Genomic DNA, 19932 nt, shown 5'->3' with positions numbered 1-19932 from the left:
ACAAACGTCTGGAAGCTTTGATGACATGCAGCTGGAGCCCATATGCCACCATGAAATAAAGAAAATTTCATGTAAAAATGTGTGGGTAAAATAGTTTTTCTTTCAATGAAATATAAGCAATGGTAAATGCAGTACTGTGTTTCAAAGAATCATGGGTGGCTCCAAAAAACATTAAGACAACGAAAAAATTAATATGGTTTACTGAATAGTAATAGTCAAATTTCGACTATAGTCAGAATTAAGATAGGATTTCCCTGTGAGGGTAAGATGAAAGACACTTCTTATGTCAAATTTAGCACTCCTCGATTAAAAGAAGAGAAGCAGTGAAAATACAAGTAGATAAGTACTTCATGCTCACTGGTTTGACAGTTACAGATAGAGCATAGTGCTGTGAGCTGTTTCAATTTATCTCTAAACAGATTATCCCTCTTAAAATTCCCAATGACAGGATGTGCTAATTAACCCAGACCTCCATACTAATGTGCTAACCAAACTCTTGGGAAAACCTGCCACAAATTCTATGCATAGAACAGAAATGTATGCATATAGACCAGTGTTTTCCTTTTCATTACTATCCATTGAGATGTAGCTTGTGTTTTACTGAAAGATGAAAATGACTGTATAAATACCATCTTGTTTTTCTTGTACAGTTACACACAATCCATATAACAGAATAATAAATCCAATAAGCTAATTATTAAAATTATTTTAATATTCCCTCCCCCTCTTTTCTACAGATTCATTGTTAATAGCCTATGCATTACCTTTGTTACTGAAATCATCAATCATCACAATTTCTGCCAAGTATTTCCTTGGTGTCCTTTTTATTACACTGTGAACTGTCCTCATGAGTGTGGACCATCCTTCATTATGGAAGACAATGACAACACTGGAGGTGAGCAGGTTCTCATCATAATGCCAATACTTGCACCTGCAAAAGATTTTATTTTGTTATTGTAGATTTGCCAGTGTCTCTCTTAATAGTGTGTGTGAATGAAGTTTTACTTAAAGTCTCTGCTTCTAGTTACAGATAAGCAGGATATCAAAACCAAAATATAGCGTTACTATTTCATAGATTCATAGGATTTTAAGGTCAGGAGAGACCATTATGGTGTCTGACCTCCTGCATAATACATTTATATTACTAATTTATAAAAAGCAGCAACCAGTTTGTAATGTTCCTGTAAACCACATTCTTACAAGTAAAAATAATAGTTTGTAAAATGTTTCCATTTGTGTCACATATTTAGGATAAAAAAACCTGCAAAATCTTGTAAATTACTATTATAAACATTAGGTGGACTGTTTCCCACTGTGTCCCAAAACCCTGGTTTATCAGTCCTTTCATATCTAAACACATTTTTAATCACACAGTTATTAAGTGACAGATGTGCAAAAGCTGCACACATATGCTCATTTGCCACTGCTGCATATAAAACTTTCTGCTCTATATAAAATCTGACAGAAAAGCATAGCTGCTTATGGAGAAGATTTTATCTTTACAACAGAAAAGTTTTTATTAATTGGCAATCACTGGTGCATAAACTTTCAGCTATAATGAATGAAGGCTAAAAGTGCCTTGACATCCATTTCCCCCATGGCCAAAACAAAAATAAAGCATTGTACCCGATCTACTGAGGATACATCTTTCTGCCAAATTCTGTGTAGATATGAAATTTTTTAAAACAGATAAATCAACAATGAAGCTCAGACTGCCAATGACAAATTTCAGCCACAGTCCAACTTCAAAGGCTTCCTATTAAAAATTTTATCAAATAAGAGACCAAACAAGAACTGCACAGAAAATTCAAAGAGCATAAAAATGAACAGTATGAAATTTCACACTGATAGACCACCTACGTTTAGGGGGAAAAACCCCAAGAACTGGTGGCCACTTTAGAACGTAAACTATCTATGATGTTGCTACCAGGCGTCACCATAATAAAAAAGTAATATTCAAAATTCTGAGCTGAGTAACCTTTAAATGGTTGCCATTCCCTCACACATTAACAGAAATTCAGCGGCTAGGACCATAGGAGGTGGCACATCAAATGACAACAGTATATCCATCTAGTAGTCCATACTTCTGACATAGGTCACACAACAGTGCAAAGTAAACTGCAAGGAACCCCCTAGTGGACAACTTTGGAATACCCTCTTCGGAGAAAATTTCTAATGAAGCAATGTGGGTTTATATCCAACCTAATGTAATGGTGGATGTTCTCATTATCCATATAAAAGGTTTAAATATTTTAAAAATACTACTAAGTTTTTGGGCTCTAACATCTTGGGGCAATGAATTCCAGATGTGGGATGCTGCATAAAAGTATTTTCTTTTATCAGTTTGAAATGTGCTACCTTTTAACATCATTGAATATCCCCTTTGACTTCTATGGTTAAAAAAGGAAAACAGGATTTACCACAACTTTGCCCTTTATTATTTTTTATGCCTTATGTCCCCTCACCAAACTAAACACTTCCAATCCTTTCAGACTGTTCAGGTCTCTAAAACCCTTCTACTTCTACTAGATCATATGAGATATAGGGTGATGCACTACATCAAAGTGCACGACAGAACTTTTAGTGCACGGTAACAGGATCCACACAGCCAGTCAGTATGCTATCGAGTCACACCCTGGCTTGCTATGCACAAAATCATTGTGTTGACAAGTCATTAGAAACCAGCAATGTGTTTAAGTAGTTCAAAATATTCCTTCCAATACATATTACGTGACATTTCTCAGCAGTGAATTTCATTTGCCACTGTACTGCCCATTTACCTAATTGCATTAGATCCCCCTGAATTTGCTTAGTCTCCTTACTTGTGACCAGCCTAGGCAAGTTGGGTCAGCTGCAAATTTTATCACCTTACTGCTCTCCCTGTAAGAGCCTGCAGGATTGGAATATGGAACCATGGAGGTTCTGGGCTGATGCTTCCGCATGACCGCATCACTACTGGAAGAGTAGGCTGAGTTTCCGCTGCGGGACTGTATGAAGCTAGACACTGCAGAAAGAACTGTCCAGCAGTGCCTAAGTGGTGACGCCCCCACTCCAGTCTACTGATTGGCTCATGCTGGTATATAAATCTGGTGAGCTGTGTGAGCAACGACATAGAACACCTGCTTGCTTCCACTCTAGACCTTGCCGTGTTGTGGACCCTAGACTCTGGCTTCCGATCCTGGTTTGTCCCTGACTGCTACTTGCCCGCTGTTTGTAACCTGGTGCCTGACCTTGACTCTCTGGCATCCTGACCTGGCTCAAACCTGACTGTGCTACTTGTCTCCCACCTGCAACTTGGTACCTGACCCTGACTGCCGGCTCAATTCCAACCCCACTATTTGTCTCCTGACTGCAACTTGGTAATTGACCAGTACACACAGGCCACCCACAGCCTGGCTCTGGCACTCCTTTTCCAGGTATCCTTTCCCAGAGAATCATAGGGTTAGAAGGGACCACAGGTGTCACCTGGTCTACCCCTCTGCCAAGATGCAGCATTTGTTGGGTCTAAGCCATCCAAGACAGATGGCTATCCAGCCTCCTTTTGAAAACCTCCCATGAAGGAGCTTTCACAATCTACCTGATGGTAATCAATACCACCAGTCCTACTACAGAAAATTGGAGGAACCTACTGTTAACCTATTGCCATGTTGAAAATTAACTCAGCTGTTAGCTACAAGAATGTCTACTGAACAGGAGAGATTCTGACCTTGTTTTCCAGCATTGTCTAACTTGGTGCTCTAGAAAAACAAAGAAAGACAGAGTAAGCTCACACCTTATTCCTCATTTTTATATTTCCCTGTATACTGTACCAGAGGCTATCTGTAAAGAATCCTGCATCTGATTGATAAACTGAACAACTACATTCGTCATGCCATTGGATGTTTCAAAAACAAAATTCAGAAGACAAGCAGACATGGAAATAGTTGGACCGTGTGGATGCCTATAGGCATTTGTACAAAGGGAGGGAAGAGTTTTGCTATTGTAAGGAGATGTGATTCAGTGCTATTCTGTATATCACCAAAGTAAAGTTGAAATCTGGTGGACACATACTAGTCTCACATTCTAGAAATCAGTTTTTAATTTGACTGCAAAATCTATTAAGATTGTCCCTAATGAAGCCTCTACTCTCTCAAATGAGCTTGAAATATCACTTCTGAAATCAGAAGAGCTCTTTAAGAATATGGATTAGAGACTGTATATTTTGTATCTTGATATTTTTATAGCTGGAGATAGAAAGAATAAAAGACAATCACTTCTGACTATCAGCTAAGGACATACAAGTATCTGTGGACAGACTTTCAATTAATCGTACATTCAGACCACTGGTTTTTCACCCAAAGTCTGTGTCACAAAATTTTTTGACTGATTTCAAATAAGAATAACTCCAGTTTGGAGCAGAAACCTTTTCTGGTATCCCTCCACTATGATGCGAGTTGTTGGCATTATATGTACTACACTGTGTGCAGGCTACATGCTTAGCTACTGTGTCCCTTTTAAGTTATTTATTGGAGGAAAGTTTTTCCACTACATATCTACTCAAGGCAGGTTACATATTCCAACTGTATTCTGTTTTAAATATGCATTTATCTGGATCAAGTTTGGAATTTTAGTTATGCTTATTTGGAAATATTTCTACCACACTGTTATCATGCACTCTAATGTATCATGTTCCAAGACAGAATGGTAGCTGAAATCCATTCAAAAATTCAATTTAAAGGACACAGAAAATATCTGTATGTTTGCCTTATGAGAGAAGGTGGTATCTGATCTAGATTGTACTGCCAACTTTTGTCTTTTCAAAGTTTAAGCACTGTTATTGTGTTCTTCAAATAAGGAAAGACATTGATAATTAATACAGTTTAGAGATTACATCCTGTTCCCAAAAAAGCCACATAACTCACCCGAAAAATGGGAGTGACAGCCTTATTTTAAAGCTAAAAAACACATGTTCTGCTTGTTTCTTCCTTCCTGACAGTACAATTTTCAAAAGGAAAAAAAAACTAACAATAAATCATGTTCTATTCCTGTAATAGCTTAAAAAAAATTCTTAAAAATCTGGTTACAAAAGCCGACCATCATGAAACGTCTGTGAGCAATTTAACAGCATTTTGTGCTCTAGTATATTTAACAGACCTATTGTATTGACATAAAACCAACGAAGGTCTAGACTTTTTTTTTATTCTACAAATCCAACCTAATCTCTGCAGATCTAACAGTTAGTAGACATTACACTTGTAGGTTTCAGAGTAACAGCGGTGTTAGTCTGTATTCTCAAAAAGAAAAGGAGTACTTGTGGCACCTTAGAGACTAACCAATTTATTTGAGCATAAGCTTTCATGAGCTACAGCTCACTTCATCGGATGCATACTGTGGAAACTGCAGAAGACATTATATACACAGAGACCATGAAACAATACCTCCTCCCACCCCACTCTCCTGCTGGTAATAGCTTATCTAAAGTGATCACTCTCCTTACAATGTGTATGATAATCAAGGTGGGCCATTTCCAGCACAAATCCAGGTTTTCTCACCCCCCACCCCCATACACACACAAACTCACTCTCCTGCTGGTAATAGTTCATCCAAAGTGACCACTCTCCCTACAATGTGCATGATAATCAAGGTGGGCCATTTCCAGCACAAATCCAGGTTTTCTCACCCCCCCCCCCACAAACTCACTCTCCAGCTGGTAATAGCTCATCCAAACTGACCACTCTCCTTACAATGTGTATGATAATCAAGGTGGGCCATTTCCAGCATAAATCCAAGTTTAACCAGAACGTCTGGGGGGGGAGGGAGGAGAGGGTAGGAAAAAACAAGGGGAAATAGGCTACCTTGCATAATGACTTAGCCACTCACAGTCTCTATTTAAGCCTAAATTAATAGTATCCAATTTGCAAATGAATTCCAATTCAGCAGTTTCTCGCTGGAGTCTGGATTTGAAGTTTTTTTGTTGTAAGATAGCGACCTTCATGTCTCTAATTGCGTGACCAGAGAGATTGAAGTGTTCTCCAACTGGTTTATGAATGTTAATGTGAGAAAACCTGGATTTGTGCTGGAAATGGCCCACCTTGATTATCATACACATTGTAAAGAGAGTGGTCACTTTGGATGGGCTATTACCAGCAGGAAAGTGAGTTTGTGTGGGGAGGGGCGGAGGGTGAGAAAACCTGGATTTGTGCTGGAAATGGCCCAACTTGATTATCATACACATTGTAAGGAGAGTGATCACTTTAGATAAGCTATTACCAGCAGGAGAGTGGGGTGGGAGGAGGTATTGTTTCATGGTCTCTGTGTATATAATGTCTTCAGCAGTTTCCACAGTACGCATCCGATGAAGTGAGCTGTAGCTCATGAAAGCTTATGCTCAAATAAATTGGTTAGTCTCTAAGGTGCCACAAGTACTCCTTTTCTTTTTGCACTTGTAGGTTGAAAGTCATTTCTGGATAAATGTGCTATTTGTAAGCTGTAATACTACAGCATCTATACGCCTAGTAAGATCTTACTCCTAGCCATTTCCTGATCTAATTTCTTGGATAGTCAGTGTGGTGACTCATCACCAACAAGCCTGTGAACAGCACTCAGAGTCTACAATAATCGATACATTCAGTCTACTCTCACAATTCTGCATTTGCCAATTGGAGTTTGAAACAATGTGTGCGTCTAATGGCTTCAAACGTATGCTATGAATTGCCAGTATCTGAGAAGCGTTAAATTAAACGATTTCCAATAGTTAAGTGCCAAATGGATTCTCCCTCCTCCTTTCTCTCCCAACACTAAATAAATCCTTTTCCTGGCTGCATTTATGTGGAACAGTGGTGACATCCAGTGGTAGACTAAATAAATACCAGGTACAAATTAATTCCAAGTAACAGCACAGAGTAAGTTTTGCCTATAGTTTAAACTGATTTTACATAATTTCACACTGAACTTAAAAATCATGACTGGCCAGACTAAAAAAAGAATAGATTAGAATTTGTTTTTATACAGCACCTTTCACACTCCAAGTATGAAGTTAACACTGAGACAGATACAGGAAGATCAGGCACAGCAGTAGCAATTTAAATTTGTCATGAAATTACAGATATCCCACCTCTCCCCACAGGAAAGGAAATCCTTTTGGGGCGGGGGAGGGGAAGGGACAAGATGAAGGGGGATTGATCATACCTGTTTTGTGAAGGAGCAGAAACATTTTATCCCACTGACATCACAGTGAAACTAACATGCGGCTAGTCAGTTTCTCTCTAGATTTTCTTCACTAGTCTACCCCGAACATTTTGTCTAAAAGCAGAACAAGTAGAATCTTTTACTACGGTGCCTGATCTATCTGAAATGAATTGATGATCTCAGTTTCTGGCAGCAGGTCTTCAAATCAGACAACAACGGGTACTGTTGAGTGACCATCCTTAACAGACACAAAAACTGAATTACTGTGGAAATAGATTTCAGAGTAACAGTGTGTTAGTCTGTATCCGCAAAAAGAAAAGGAGGACTTGTGGCACCTTAGAGACTAACAAATTTATTTGAGCATAAGCTTTCGTGAGCTACAGCTCAATGCATCTGATGAAGTGAGCTGTAGCTCACAAAAGCTTATGCTCAAATAAATTTGTTAGTCTCTAAGGTGCCACAAGTCCTCCTTTTCTTTTTGTGGAAATAGAGTTAATTTCTCACTCTGTTCAGTGTATGCATGCATTTCCCCTCCAGAAAACAGGCATTACCTTGGCAACATGGAAAAATGTGTATTCCCAATGAAGTACAATGTCTGTCCTGTGAATGCAGGGCTATCAATATGGCAACTTAATACCACCATCAATTCATAAAAATAATAAAGTCAGTATTCAGAAATCCATTCCCACCACATGAGCTATTGTCCCTTCTGATGACAGCGGCTAAAAATAATCACTATAGAGTTCCACAGTATGTAACATTCATGGAACCCCTGCAACAATCTGAGGATTAGAACATATCATTTGAGTTAGTGCTCAAATCATTGCTCAGAAACTATAACTCACAGAGCAGTAGGGAAAAAAATGTAGTGTAGGGAACAACCCTGAAGCGACAAAGAGACAAATTAGATATCCTCATGGGTCTTTTCCATTTTTACAACTCTTGAATACCAAAAGCAGAAAGATACAGAATAGGTATTGTGGTCAAGTTAGAGTTCCTCCCCAACTTAAGAGGGAGAGAAGCAATTATAATGGGCTATTTAATACTGGATATCTTAAGAGTAAAGTTTTCATCTATATTTTAGTTTTTTAATTCTTAGGAAATCTAGTATCATGGTCTCTCTTGCTTAAGAAATTATGTTTTATATTTCGACCATAACCTTATCTATTTATCTATACTGTAGTCATTTTGACCTATATTTTCGAAAAAAAAGTGTCCACTCATTTAGGATACCCAACTTTAAATGTACAGGGCCCGATTTTCAGAGGTATTAAGCACTTACATTGACTTCTGTGGGAGTTGTAATGGCTAAAAAATTCAGGCTCAGTGGAGAACCAAAAATTAACTAACAGTTTTGAAAATAGAAAAGGAGTACTTGTGGCACCTTAGAGACTGCTTATGCTCAAATAAATTTGTTAGTCGCTAAGGTGCCACAAGTACTCATTTTCTTTTTGCGAATCCAGACTAACACGGCTGCTACTCTGAAACCTGTCAGTTTTGAAAATGTAGGCCGTAAATCTTAGCATTTACATTACTGAAACATATTCCAAATGTCATTTAGACATTAAAAATAACTAATTTACTTCTAAAATTATATAAAGAAAAGATCAAACCAGTATTGAACCCTTCATAAATAAATTGCATTTTTAAGCTGAATTCCAATTTCAAAAGATTTGTGATTCATCATGCCACCTAGTGGTAGCCATTTTGTACTGCTCACTTTTCTGATGCTTTGCTCAAAAGTGATATGCTACTGGTACAGTAGCTGCAATAAAGTCTTTTTTTAAAAGCACATTTCTTCATTCACAATCATCCTTTGCAGTCATGTCTGCTCATTACCTCCCCCAACAGCCTTTCACTGACCAGCACACTAGTATCATAGTCAAATTTTGAATTCAAGCCTGCCCATGACGTATTTTTAGTTATCAAGTTTTGTTAGGAAGAATAGTTAAAACAAAACGGCATTTATTTTTAAGAGGTGAACTACCATTCACAAAATATCCAACTAAAATCCCCAAACAGCATTTTCAGATATTCTGTTGACAGCAGTAAAATCCTAAATTTGTAACTGCAAGACTTTCTGCAAGTCAGAAAACATTGCATGAATTACCGTAGTCATCTCAAAAGAAAGGAAAAGGTCCATGACCTTTTGCAAATAACCAACAGCCATTTAATACTCTGAAGTCTTAACAGCCCACCCTCTTACCGGATATACCACATGGACCTAAAATAATCCAGAAGTGGTTTTGAGGATTGCTATTATGACGTATCAATTTTGTTGTTAACTAGATGTGACCAAGTAAATTAGGCATTCCAATTTACATATGGAAAATATTCTATCCAGTTTATAGGCAATCCACATGTAAATGATAGTTATGTAAATATATTTTATAAAACAGAAAGATGATCTGGAGAGAAGCTGAACAAACAGTCCCCAAACCGATAATTTCAGTCAGCTTGGTTTACCATTTTTTCCATGATTTAATAGGAGATAGCATCCCCCAGGCTATTTAGTCAAACTAGCAACTGGAGCCTGTGCTCCAATGGCTAACGCTCCTCACCACATCCCAGCTTCCCCTACTTAAAGCCCTACCATCACCCTTCAGTCTCCAAAGAACAAACTTTTTCAGAGTGGTGGCTACATTTATTAAAGTGCATGGAAGCACAGATATCTCAATCACATCTCTTAATCTGCCAGTGCCCAGATGTGGAATACAATTTGTGCAAACATCCCAAATTTGGGATTAACAAAACAAAACAAAAAAGTGAATGCAGGAAAGTTAAAACAATGCAGAATTCATTCTTTTTCATGTAAATAACTCTTTCTATAGCACCAGTTTTAAGATTCTTTATTTCTGATGTACATAATTTTCAACAATTAAAATAAGGGGACACGGAATGGTGGTAATTTTGGAACAAAAAAAAAATGAATGATGGCCCTTAACATAAGATATTTTTCAGACTATGGTCCCAATAAATATTTGTTGTTTTGCCACACAGTTTCATATTTCGTATTCTGTTGCACTTGGTAAAAATGCTGCTTTTTCACACTAAGCTTTGATTTCTCTCATGCTACTCTGCACATTACATTTTCACCTTTTATCACAGCACTTACATCATGGACTCCATGCTGGAATTTTTCCGCTTTACATTGCTCTTCTATCTGTATTCCTAAAGATTTTGTAGTTAGTTTAGAAAAGGTTTTGACCCCCCAAAAAGCAAAAGTTTGGGTAAAACAACCTCCCACCCTATTTGCCTGGTTGTCTGGAAAAATCAGAAAAAAATTATGTGAAAAGGAGGCTCCTTATGACCAATATGAAATAATGTATTTTTAATCATGGTTATTTTATTATTACACATTGTTTTGCAATGGGATGATTTTAAAAGTGTAACTGACTTTTGGAGAAGGTTAATCTTAGTGTTAACATTCATTTATCTTTATCGCCTAAGGTTAAGAGGCTATATTAATACATTTTATTTGATGCTGATTTGTTAATCATGACAGTTCTTGTGTATACCAAATGCGAACTAGTGTTTAACATCATATTGCTAACTTGTGTTCTAACATGGTATTTTCCCCTGTGACAAGCCTGCTGAGAAAATGATACTGAGCATATAGGGTCAATGAATGTACTGGGTTTCTTTTTTGTGCTACTTAACATCTGACATGGGTGAGCAACACTCCATTTGCCCAAAAGCATTTAGGAAAAATAAAAAAAGCACATGATGAGAGTGGACAGGTGAGGACTGGGAAGTCTTGCATACAGCAGATGGAAAAAAGCTGCAAGGTCTAGTGGAGAACTTGAATACAGAGTTCTGAAAGTGCTGTACTATATACATTTGATTTTTCAAATCTAACGTTCTGTTTACAGCTCAGTCTCTCCGTTTCAGACTGAGTACACATACAAATACATTCACTTACAGATACCTATGTCTGTGCCAACATCTCTTTTCCCCAGTAGGGGAATAACCCACATTGGGAGTGCATCTACAATGGGAAAATTTATAATGGCAGCAACGCATAGTGTTAAAGCACACTGGATCTGTGTACTCTCTTCTACTGTTAGGGGCACTGGTAGAGCTGGACTGGTACAGAAAAATGCTTACACATTTTCCTGCTACACACAAGACACTGGAGGTCTGATCTGCCAATACATTGCTAATTATTTTTTTAAATAGCTATATTTTCCCCTTTTGGAGTCTTGCCAACAAAGCAGCTTATGAGGACATGCGGTCAAGAGTATAGCCTTCTTCTTCAAGTTTGACAGCTATAATTCACTTGATTCTCATAAACTTAAGTCTCAGTAAAACACTGTTTTATTATACTATTTGCATAATAAAACTTCTTTTGGTAATTCATGGAATTATTATAGTGCGCCATATTACAAAAACTGATTGTTCCCTAGGCTTCATGTATAATGAATGAAAGTCCTTAATGCTTGGTTTCCAAGGACACAGATATCAACTGTAATTACTAAAAGCTTATTTAATTAAACAGTATCATATGTGTAATTAGTACAATGCAATTAAGCAAATCACCACCTTCATGAATAAAGTAAGCTTTGGCACTGAGTCCTTCTGTGGAATCTCCTTGGTTATAGAGTGGGGCTGACTGAAAAATTAACAGTTGTTTAGAACAGGGGCTCTCAACCTTTTCCTCTCTGAGGCCCCCCCTTGATGTGCTATAAAAACTCCAGAGCCCAGCTGGGGGAGAGAAAGGGAAAGAGGGCTCGGGGCAGGGGCCTTGGGCATAAGTGTAATCTGACTTCTATTTGGGGCAGGGAGGGGCCACAGGTGCAGGGAGGGAGTGCTCACCTCAGCAGGCCACCTGCCTGTCTGTCTTGGTGAAGGTGGTGGCCACAACCAAAAATTATAACTCAAAGATGGGGGGGCTTAGCTTAAAAGGTTTGAAAACAGCTTATGGCTTATGGGAGGTGGTAGCTGGGGCTGTGTGCACACAGGGTGGCAGCTGGGGCCGTGTGCAGGCAGGGGGCAGATCAGGGTGCAGGGAGGGCATAATTCAGGGTGCACGGAGAGGAGGTACTAGGGGCTGTGTGCTGTGAAGGCTTCCCTGCGGTCCCTGTTCCCGGAGGCGTCTGCCAGCCACAAAGCCGGGTCTCCCCACATGGGCGGCTCTTACTGGCTGCCTCTGCGGGAGCAAAGGGGGCTGGGACTCAGGAGCTGAGGAGCAGTTTCAACCCGGGGCACCAAGAGGAGAGGAGGGAATGCTGCAGCTGCCTGCTCCATGGCACCAGTCAGAGCAGCACCTACCCCGCAGTGCCCGGTGTAACGGCAAAACAGCAGGCAGCACATTTCCCCACCAATAGTATTTACCTGCTGAGCCTGCTCAGTACAACCTAGGTAGAAAGTGCTGCCAGGGAGTTGTTAGTATCACTACACCGGCAGGGATCGGAGCTTCAGCTCTGTGCCTCCTGGGAGTCCCGACTTGAGCCCCACGAGGGGCACTAGGGCTTGGGGTCTGGGTTTCAGCCGCAGAGCCCCGCGGCCCCCTTGAAAGAGTTCACGGATCCCCAGGGAGCTGCGGACCTCCAGTTGAGAACTGCTTGTTTAGAACTTATTAAATTCACTCTATGCGCTCAGCTTAAATATTGTCCCTCTCTGGTTAGCAGCGGTTTCCTCACAAAATCTGGCATTCGCATTGGATGTTGACGTGACAGTTTCACATCATTATGACTCTAACCTAATAAAGGGCTATTTTTCACCAGATTGCTATCGGAAGGATGGATTCTTCCATACTCCTATCTTCCTACCAAGACAAGTTCTTTCCTACCTTTAATAGTCTAGGAATAATGAGAACCTCCTGCCCTTCAAAAACTATAGGTTAAAAAAAAAAAAAAAAAGAAATCTTTGCCCTCTTCCGCTTTTGAGTCAACCATCAAAATGGTTGACTGTCTTGCTCTTATCAGTTCCTAAAACGTTAGGAAGCAGGGAAAAGGAGAACTTCATCCTATTGCTAAACCCATATCAAGTTAGAAACAATACTTTATTCCATACTATTTTTCATAATTTGTCAAAGTATATTTTACTGTAAAATACACAGTGCTGCAAAAATATATTGAAGAAAGTATTTTCTTAATTTTTGTACACAAATAAGTTGTGTTTGGCACATGATAAACTACTGTGACATTTCTGAAGTGCAATTTTTAATTAAGGTAAACAAGACCAAAATGGGTTGATTGTTCATTTATAAAAACTGACCTTGAAAAAAATGATGACAGTACCCCTTCACTGAAAATATATAGTTGTATATAGTCAGAGGATATGCCCTGTAAGGGCTATAATGTAATTAAAGGTAGGAAAGGGAGGGGAGAAACCCTTGAAGAACTGGGAGGAAGAGCAACAATAAATTCAAAGGAGCAACATAATTAAACATGGATCTTCCTGGTTTAAAGATTATTGAGAACAATTCTATGATAATTTTGCTGCTTTACCTTCAACTAATAATACACACACAATTTGCTTTGATGGAAAGTCTTATTTTAAGTTATATCACAATGAATATTTTTTTGCCAGCAAAATAGCCTAACTCAATTTGTAACTTTCAAATGATAACTTGCTGACCAAAGTCAGATTTTAAGAAGTGCAGCACTTAAGCAGCAGACTGAGGTATTTGATGCTGTGCACCGTGCATCTCAGACACACAAGCCTTGGATCTATTATTATGTAAGAGAAGATTAACCTAATTCACCACGTTATATCACAAACATTCAAGCAAATACTTTAACAGTCATCAAACTACTCAATTTTTTCTCCTATAACTGGAAAAGTCATATATAGGTAAATAGTGGGGGGAAGGAGAGAGATAAAAAACTAGCATAAATAAAATCCTAACAAAGCCATCACATTTGTAACCACACTTTCTATTTGTTATATAATAAAATGGCAAAGAGAAGAACAATATGTTGAGTACTCATCCTTTCCTAGGGCCAAAATAGTTAATTATCCCGGTTTATTATCTTGGCATATAATCTGATCAACAGAATGAACATCTCTGGCCTAAGGGCTCTAACATAAGATAAAAATTAGTAAATAGGACAGACAGGGAGTTTCTAAAGTATTATTTATTCATAGTATACCCTAAGAGAATATTTCTTGATTTAAGTTTCTAATACAAATACTCATTTTACATTGTATTTGGTTTGAATTAACTTAGCACAGTGAACTCTCTCTACCAAAAGGAAGCCACATATGGATTTTAGGTTCTTCTATCAAATATGTCTTTTTAATAGGAGAACTTTGTTACCTCACTGACAATCACAAGAGTAAAAGTTTCAAGCAGTAAAATTACTGCTTTAATTAATGCAGTGTGTACACAGCTTTCTTAAGGATATGAAATGTCAAAGTCCTGTTGTTTCAGTCTTGGATACATTCTGCAGCGTAGTTTTATATGCAGGACTGTTAGCACCACCTATTGTTAAGTTTGCCTGACACTATACCTGACACTGACATTATAAGTTTTTGTGTTCAATTGTTAATGACTTCCACAAACTAACAGTTTGTGTTGGAATTTTACATGCTGGGTATATTTCTCTTTCAAATTTTTTTTTTTTTTGGAAATTTTCAGCCAACGTGGTTCAGTCATTTCAGAGAACGAGGTTAGGGAAAAATATGTTGTTTTGCCCATATTAAAAAAATTCTGGCAACTTTCTCTAAGAACTCTAGCACCCCAATGCTTGGGAGCAGGGACTTGAAATTTCACTGGGATTGTAGTAATTGTGTCAGAGATGTGCCTGGTGCGGTCACCATGAAAATCCACCTATATTTGGCCAAATTATAAGCCTTTGTGGAAAAAAATTGCAGTTTGCACATGCTCAGCAGATATTACTTAGATTTGAGCTGATTTAATCTCTGAAGAATCCATCCTCACTAAGCATACTTAAGCCTATCTCAGCTCCTATACTGACAGGATTGTGCATACACCATCCCCACAGAGCAATGGTGGACGCTCCCTCAAGACCAGGCAATCTTAATACTGGCATGTCCTAACTTCTGAGTGCATGATTTTGCAAGCTTAATAATGTTTTTAATGTAGGTTTGTGTGAGTAATTTGAAATAAAACTAGAGTATCCAGCTCCAATTTCAATGGTTTATTGGGGGTTAAGGCACAGTTAAAAAAAAAAAAAGTGTGCTTTATACTAAAAAAAAGCTAGAAAAACCACACATTTGCTTTGCATTCGAGACACATCTACATACTGAGTAGTTTTAGAAACATCTACTATTTTACAGAAAATCACCACGTGAGGCAAGATGAAACAATGGTTTGCTTAACTCAGGTAATAGGAAAATTCATCCATTCTTACCTGAAAATTTTCTTTCTTCGAGTAGTAAGGTCCACAGATCTGCGACAATGGGTATTTAAGTCGGCTTTCAGTGTGGAGGCGGGAGAGACCTGTCAGGCACTAGCAGCCCAAGAATGCCTCACCTCCAAAAGTTCCCTACAGTTGAGAAAACTTCCACAGCCAGCATAGTTCAAATCTTCCTTCCTAACTTACAGATTGTATTAAATATACTTTAGGTAAAAAGCACAACAACAATTTCTCCTACTGCGGGGCAAGGTAAATCCTATCTAATGACTACAAACCCAAATCCTTGGATATCAGTTTCTGTCACTATTCTGGATGATCCATTTGTACTTAGGATGGACTGGATCTGTGGATCCTATTACTTGAAGAAAGAAATTTTGAGAAGCACTGATAAATTTTCCAATTCCTCTTCATGCTAAAGTACACAGATCCATTACAATAGGATTTTCAGAGCACCGTGGCTTCAGAGTGGGAAGCAGGATCACCCTTTAACCATGGACATCCAAAATGAGGTAGATTATTCATAAATATCTTATCCATCTTCTCATGCACTAAGGCACGGAGAAGACTACTGCCAAAAGAGTGTAAATGGCATTGGTTAAGATTGGATAATCAATATGCAGAATTTGGTGAATTTATGTATTGATAGCCATGTGCTGTCTAGCAGATTTCAATACTGGAGAGATGACTACTCTGCCCTGAAATGGTCAGTTCTCATAAGGCCTTGACTTTGATGCTTAATTGAAGGAAGACTATTTCTTGAATTTGCATAGAGAATGGATGTGATGACTGTTGAAAGGACTACTGCCAGAATTAAAAGTATAATATTGGCTTTCATTAGAGAAAGCCCAATTTCAAGGCCCTCCCCCCACAATCTGATCTGGACATAGGAGCCATCAGGAGGCCTACATTAGTGGATAGAAAGTATAAGGAATCTTTCTGCAGGGGTTCAATCTGAGTACTGCTGCAAAGTGCAAAATGAATTTCCAAGGTCGTGCTCTATGACCTTGTGGAGTAGGAATAAAGTTGATGCCCTAAGGAAGCATCTCATGTTGGGATTTGTGCTAAATTTCCTTTTCTTGTAAAGGCTGAGAATGTTATACCACAGAGTCTTGACCTTTTGGTTGGACCCTCATACCACCATAGTAAAACCCTCCTGGAAGAACTCAAGGCTGTGTTTCATTGGTTTATCATAGTAGTTGAACTGGACTTTTCACCTGCCAGTAGAATAAGAGGAAGACTCAGATTGTCAGATGACAGATCATATTAGTTCGGGTTTTTTTGTTGCCCTGATGTCACCTGAGAGTTTTCATTCCTAGAGGAGGGGCTGAACTGATGTATGCTTGGACTTGACTGCCAGTGAAGATCCAGAGGGGTAGGCCACTCTTTCAAGTAAAAGTCTCCCTCAGTTAGAAACACTGTGTCCCTGACTACCAGGAAAAATAGTTGCATTTCTCTTCAGTACAGATACCAGGTTAAGTTTTGATGTGTGCAAACCAAGCAGCTTTCCGGTCTTATAAAATGGAGGCTGGTGAAAGAGTAGAGTAAAATGAAAGAAATGGTGAGTCAAGAAGCTGCTTACAGCCTACCAGTTCTTTCACATCTGGACTGCTGTCCCTCTGATTGCTCCATAGCATGAGCTGGGAGGAAGAAGTGGAGGTGGTGGTGATACATGGCAATCTACAACTCAAGTTGGGAACAACAGCCTGGACCTTAGGGCATATTGAACCACAGCAACAGCTGGGGATGCAAGCCAGATACTTTCTCCGTCTTCTGGGGACAGTGGGAAACCCCTATCCCTCTATTACATTTTTCCAGGGTGCATGAGGAGGGATAGCTAGCTATAGCTTGTCTAAGGCCCCCATAGACTTCCTAAATGTAAGTTGCACAATATTCAATGCTGTCTTGCCTGAAAGAGGCTCAATTCTTTCTTTTTTTGTATTTTAAATATATTTTACTATTTGATTCTCAAACTCTGATTTTGGCAGTTGGTCTCCTTAGAAGGAAGAACTGCCTTTGTGGGATTGCGTGTTTGCATGCCTAAAAGAATCAGCACATCTATAGACTATCTTTTCTGCACTGATTGACCATGCTGCACTCTGTGAGGTGAGCAGGAGAACCCAGCACTGATTTTATTACTCATTTTATTTCTCCCTTTGGGATTTTGTCCCCATAATCCTGCTTCAGAAGGAGGATGAAGTTGGCCGCAGAGTAGAGAGAGCTGAACCAAAAGGCCCCTTACTGCACTCTCAAGTGTTGGCAGCAACTGTGTGGTATCCAGTGTCTCCATCCCCAATCCAAGGGGACTCAGGGTGGGGAAGGGAGAGGAAAGTGTGTGTGTGGATGGGGGCTAACCAAGCTCTGCAGTCAAAGGTGTGGATGTTGGTGGGGGCTATTGGGACTCAAGTGCACTGCCATTCTGGCTTCACCCCCCTCATGGAGATGGGAGCTGCTTTCCCTGATGCCAGTTTTTTCCCCAGTCTGCTCAAATCCTTTCTGACCCAGAGAAGAGAGTCCAATGTGACCCCCACCCAGCCTAGGCTGTGAAGGGAAACTACACTCTTGCTCCCCAGCAAGACACTTAATGGCAGGGGGAGAGCAGGGAGAGACAGACCCTTCCTTCCGCCTCTGGCTTTTCTTGGTAGAGCTCTCTCCCTGAAGCCTGCAGGGGGAGCAGCTGCTGCAGACACCTCAGAAGGTAAAGTGAAGCTGATGGGTCATTCTCTGCATAAATCAAAAGCAGCCCTGGGACATATCTGGGAATTAAACAAATTCTTCAGATGATCTTATAAACACTTGAAATAATGTTTGGAAATTTCCTCAGAAAAGCTCTGCGGTAAAGAGGTCTCGCTGAGCTGCTTGCCACTGTGGAGGAAACTGCAGGGAACCGTCCCCAAGCTGCAAGCAGGCAGAAGTACCCATTGTAATGAATCTGTGGCCCTCAGCACAAAAAAAAGAAGATGGGGGAAAAAATGCTGTAGTTTCTATGCAGTTCATTCAGAATATGTTCCTTTTCTTTTTTAACAAGCATGCAACAGGCAGTAAATTCAAACAACAGAAGATGTAAAAGTATGAGTCAGGTTAGCAGATGGCTGACTATGTCTCAGCTCCTGGAGTGGAAAACACTCATCAGAAAATACACGGGTGCCGCTACAGTAACCAATCACTCAACCAATGATTCAAATGCCACAGCTGGAGACACACAATCCAGAGCTTGGCTTCAAGTCCTGTGGTTGGTACAGCTCCACATATGGGGATGGCAAGGGAATGAGATAGACAAGTACCATATTTCACATAGCAAACAGAGAAAAAAAAGAGAGATAATAGTGGTAAATGATTTTGCAGTGATCAGTATATTGAACCCAGAGGACCTTTTCTTAACACAGATTTAATAATGAAAATGTGAAGACTGAACACAATCCAGCCTTCTCGAGCTGCTAGAAAGATTATCTGTAAAGCAATTGGAAGAAATTGTTAAAAACTCCCAAACCCCTACATACCAGAGCAAGGAATTTAAATCTCTAGAGCAGTTTCCTTCACTACAATACGCAATAAGCAAAGTGGTTAGGAAGATTATGCTGATGTCAGCTTTGAGTTCTAAACACCTCTATGGCAGATAAATAGTTCTGTGGACGTAGGCAGGTAATCAGTGTTATAGGTGCATACAGCAAGGGAAAGAATATATTTCTTAGTTTTGGTTTTCTGTTAGAAAGAGCTCTCTTTAGAGGGCTTGCGGAGTGATGGGAGGAGGAAGTGTTGTAATGCTCTGTGCAAACTTTAAAAGGACATAAAAAGGCTTATTCACAATATTAAAAAATCTTGATGAGAGATTAAAAATAAAAGAGGGTAATTAAAGAAGTGGCTGACCCAAGACATCCTAATTCAAGTGATCAGGCATGAGAATGGACTACTTCAGAAGGGCAATCAATCGAGATTAATGTTCAAGAAAAGATTAAGTAAAATAAGAACACAGGGAAGTGTTCAGTATGATGTAACAGGAAGTCTTCTAACACAAGAGATCTTATTTGGCTTCATCTATTCTGTAAAAAGAAAAGGAGTACTTGTGGCACCTTAGAGACTAACCAATTTATTTGAGCATAAGCTTTCGTGAGCTACAGCTCACTTCATCAGATGCATACTGTGGAAAGTTTAGAAGATCTTATATACACACAAAGCATGAAAAAATACCTCCTCCCACCCCACTCTCCTGCTGGTAATAGCTTATCTAAAGTGATCACTCTCCTTACAATGTGTATGATAATCAAGTTGGGCCATTTCCAGCACAAATCCAGGTTTTCTCACCCTCCGCCCCCCACCCCCCCAGACACACAAACTCACTCTCCTGCTGGTAATAGCTTATCCAAAGTGACCACTCTCCTTACAATGTGTATGATAATCAAGGTGGGCCATTTCCAGCACAAATCCAGGATTTAACAAGAAC

The 19932-nt window shown here is 39.3% G+C and overlaps 1 protein-coding gene across 3 annotated transcripts in view; it reads right to left on the bottom strand.

Moving 5' to 3' along the window:
- GALNT7 (polypeptide N-acetylgalactosaminyltransferase 7) overlaps nt 1–19932 on the bottom strand; it is a 116228-nt gene that overhangs the window by 41631 nt on the left and 54665 nt on the right. For all 3 annotated transcript variants that reach the window (XM_077815473.1, XM_077815471.1, XM_077815472.1), the window contains exon 3: nt 765–931. In XM_077815473.1, coding sequence (XP_077671599.1) covers nt 765–931 — 167 coding nt within the window. The remainder of the gene's footprint in view (nt 1–764; nt 932–19932) is intronic.

This window comes from Eretmochelys imbricata, chromosome 4 (genome assembly GCF_965152235.1).
Source record: "Eretmochelys imbricata isolate rEreImb1 chromosome 4, rEreImb1.hap1, whole genome shotgun sequence".
NCBI classification, from domain to species: domain Eukaryota; kingdom Metazoa; phylum Chordata; order Testudines; family Cheloniidae; genus Eretmochelys; species Eretmochelys imbricata.
Note: the sequence above shows the minus strand (reverse complement) of the source record. Positions and strands in the feature narration are given on the sequence as shown.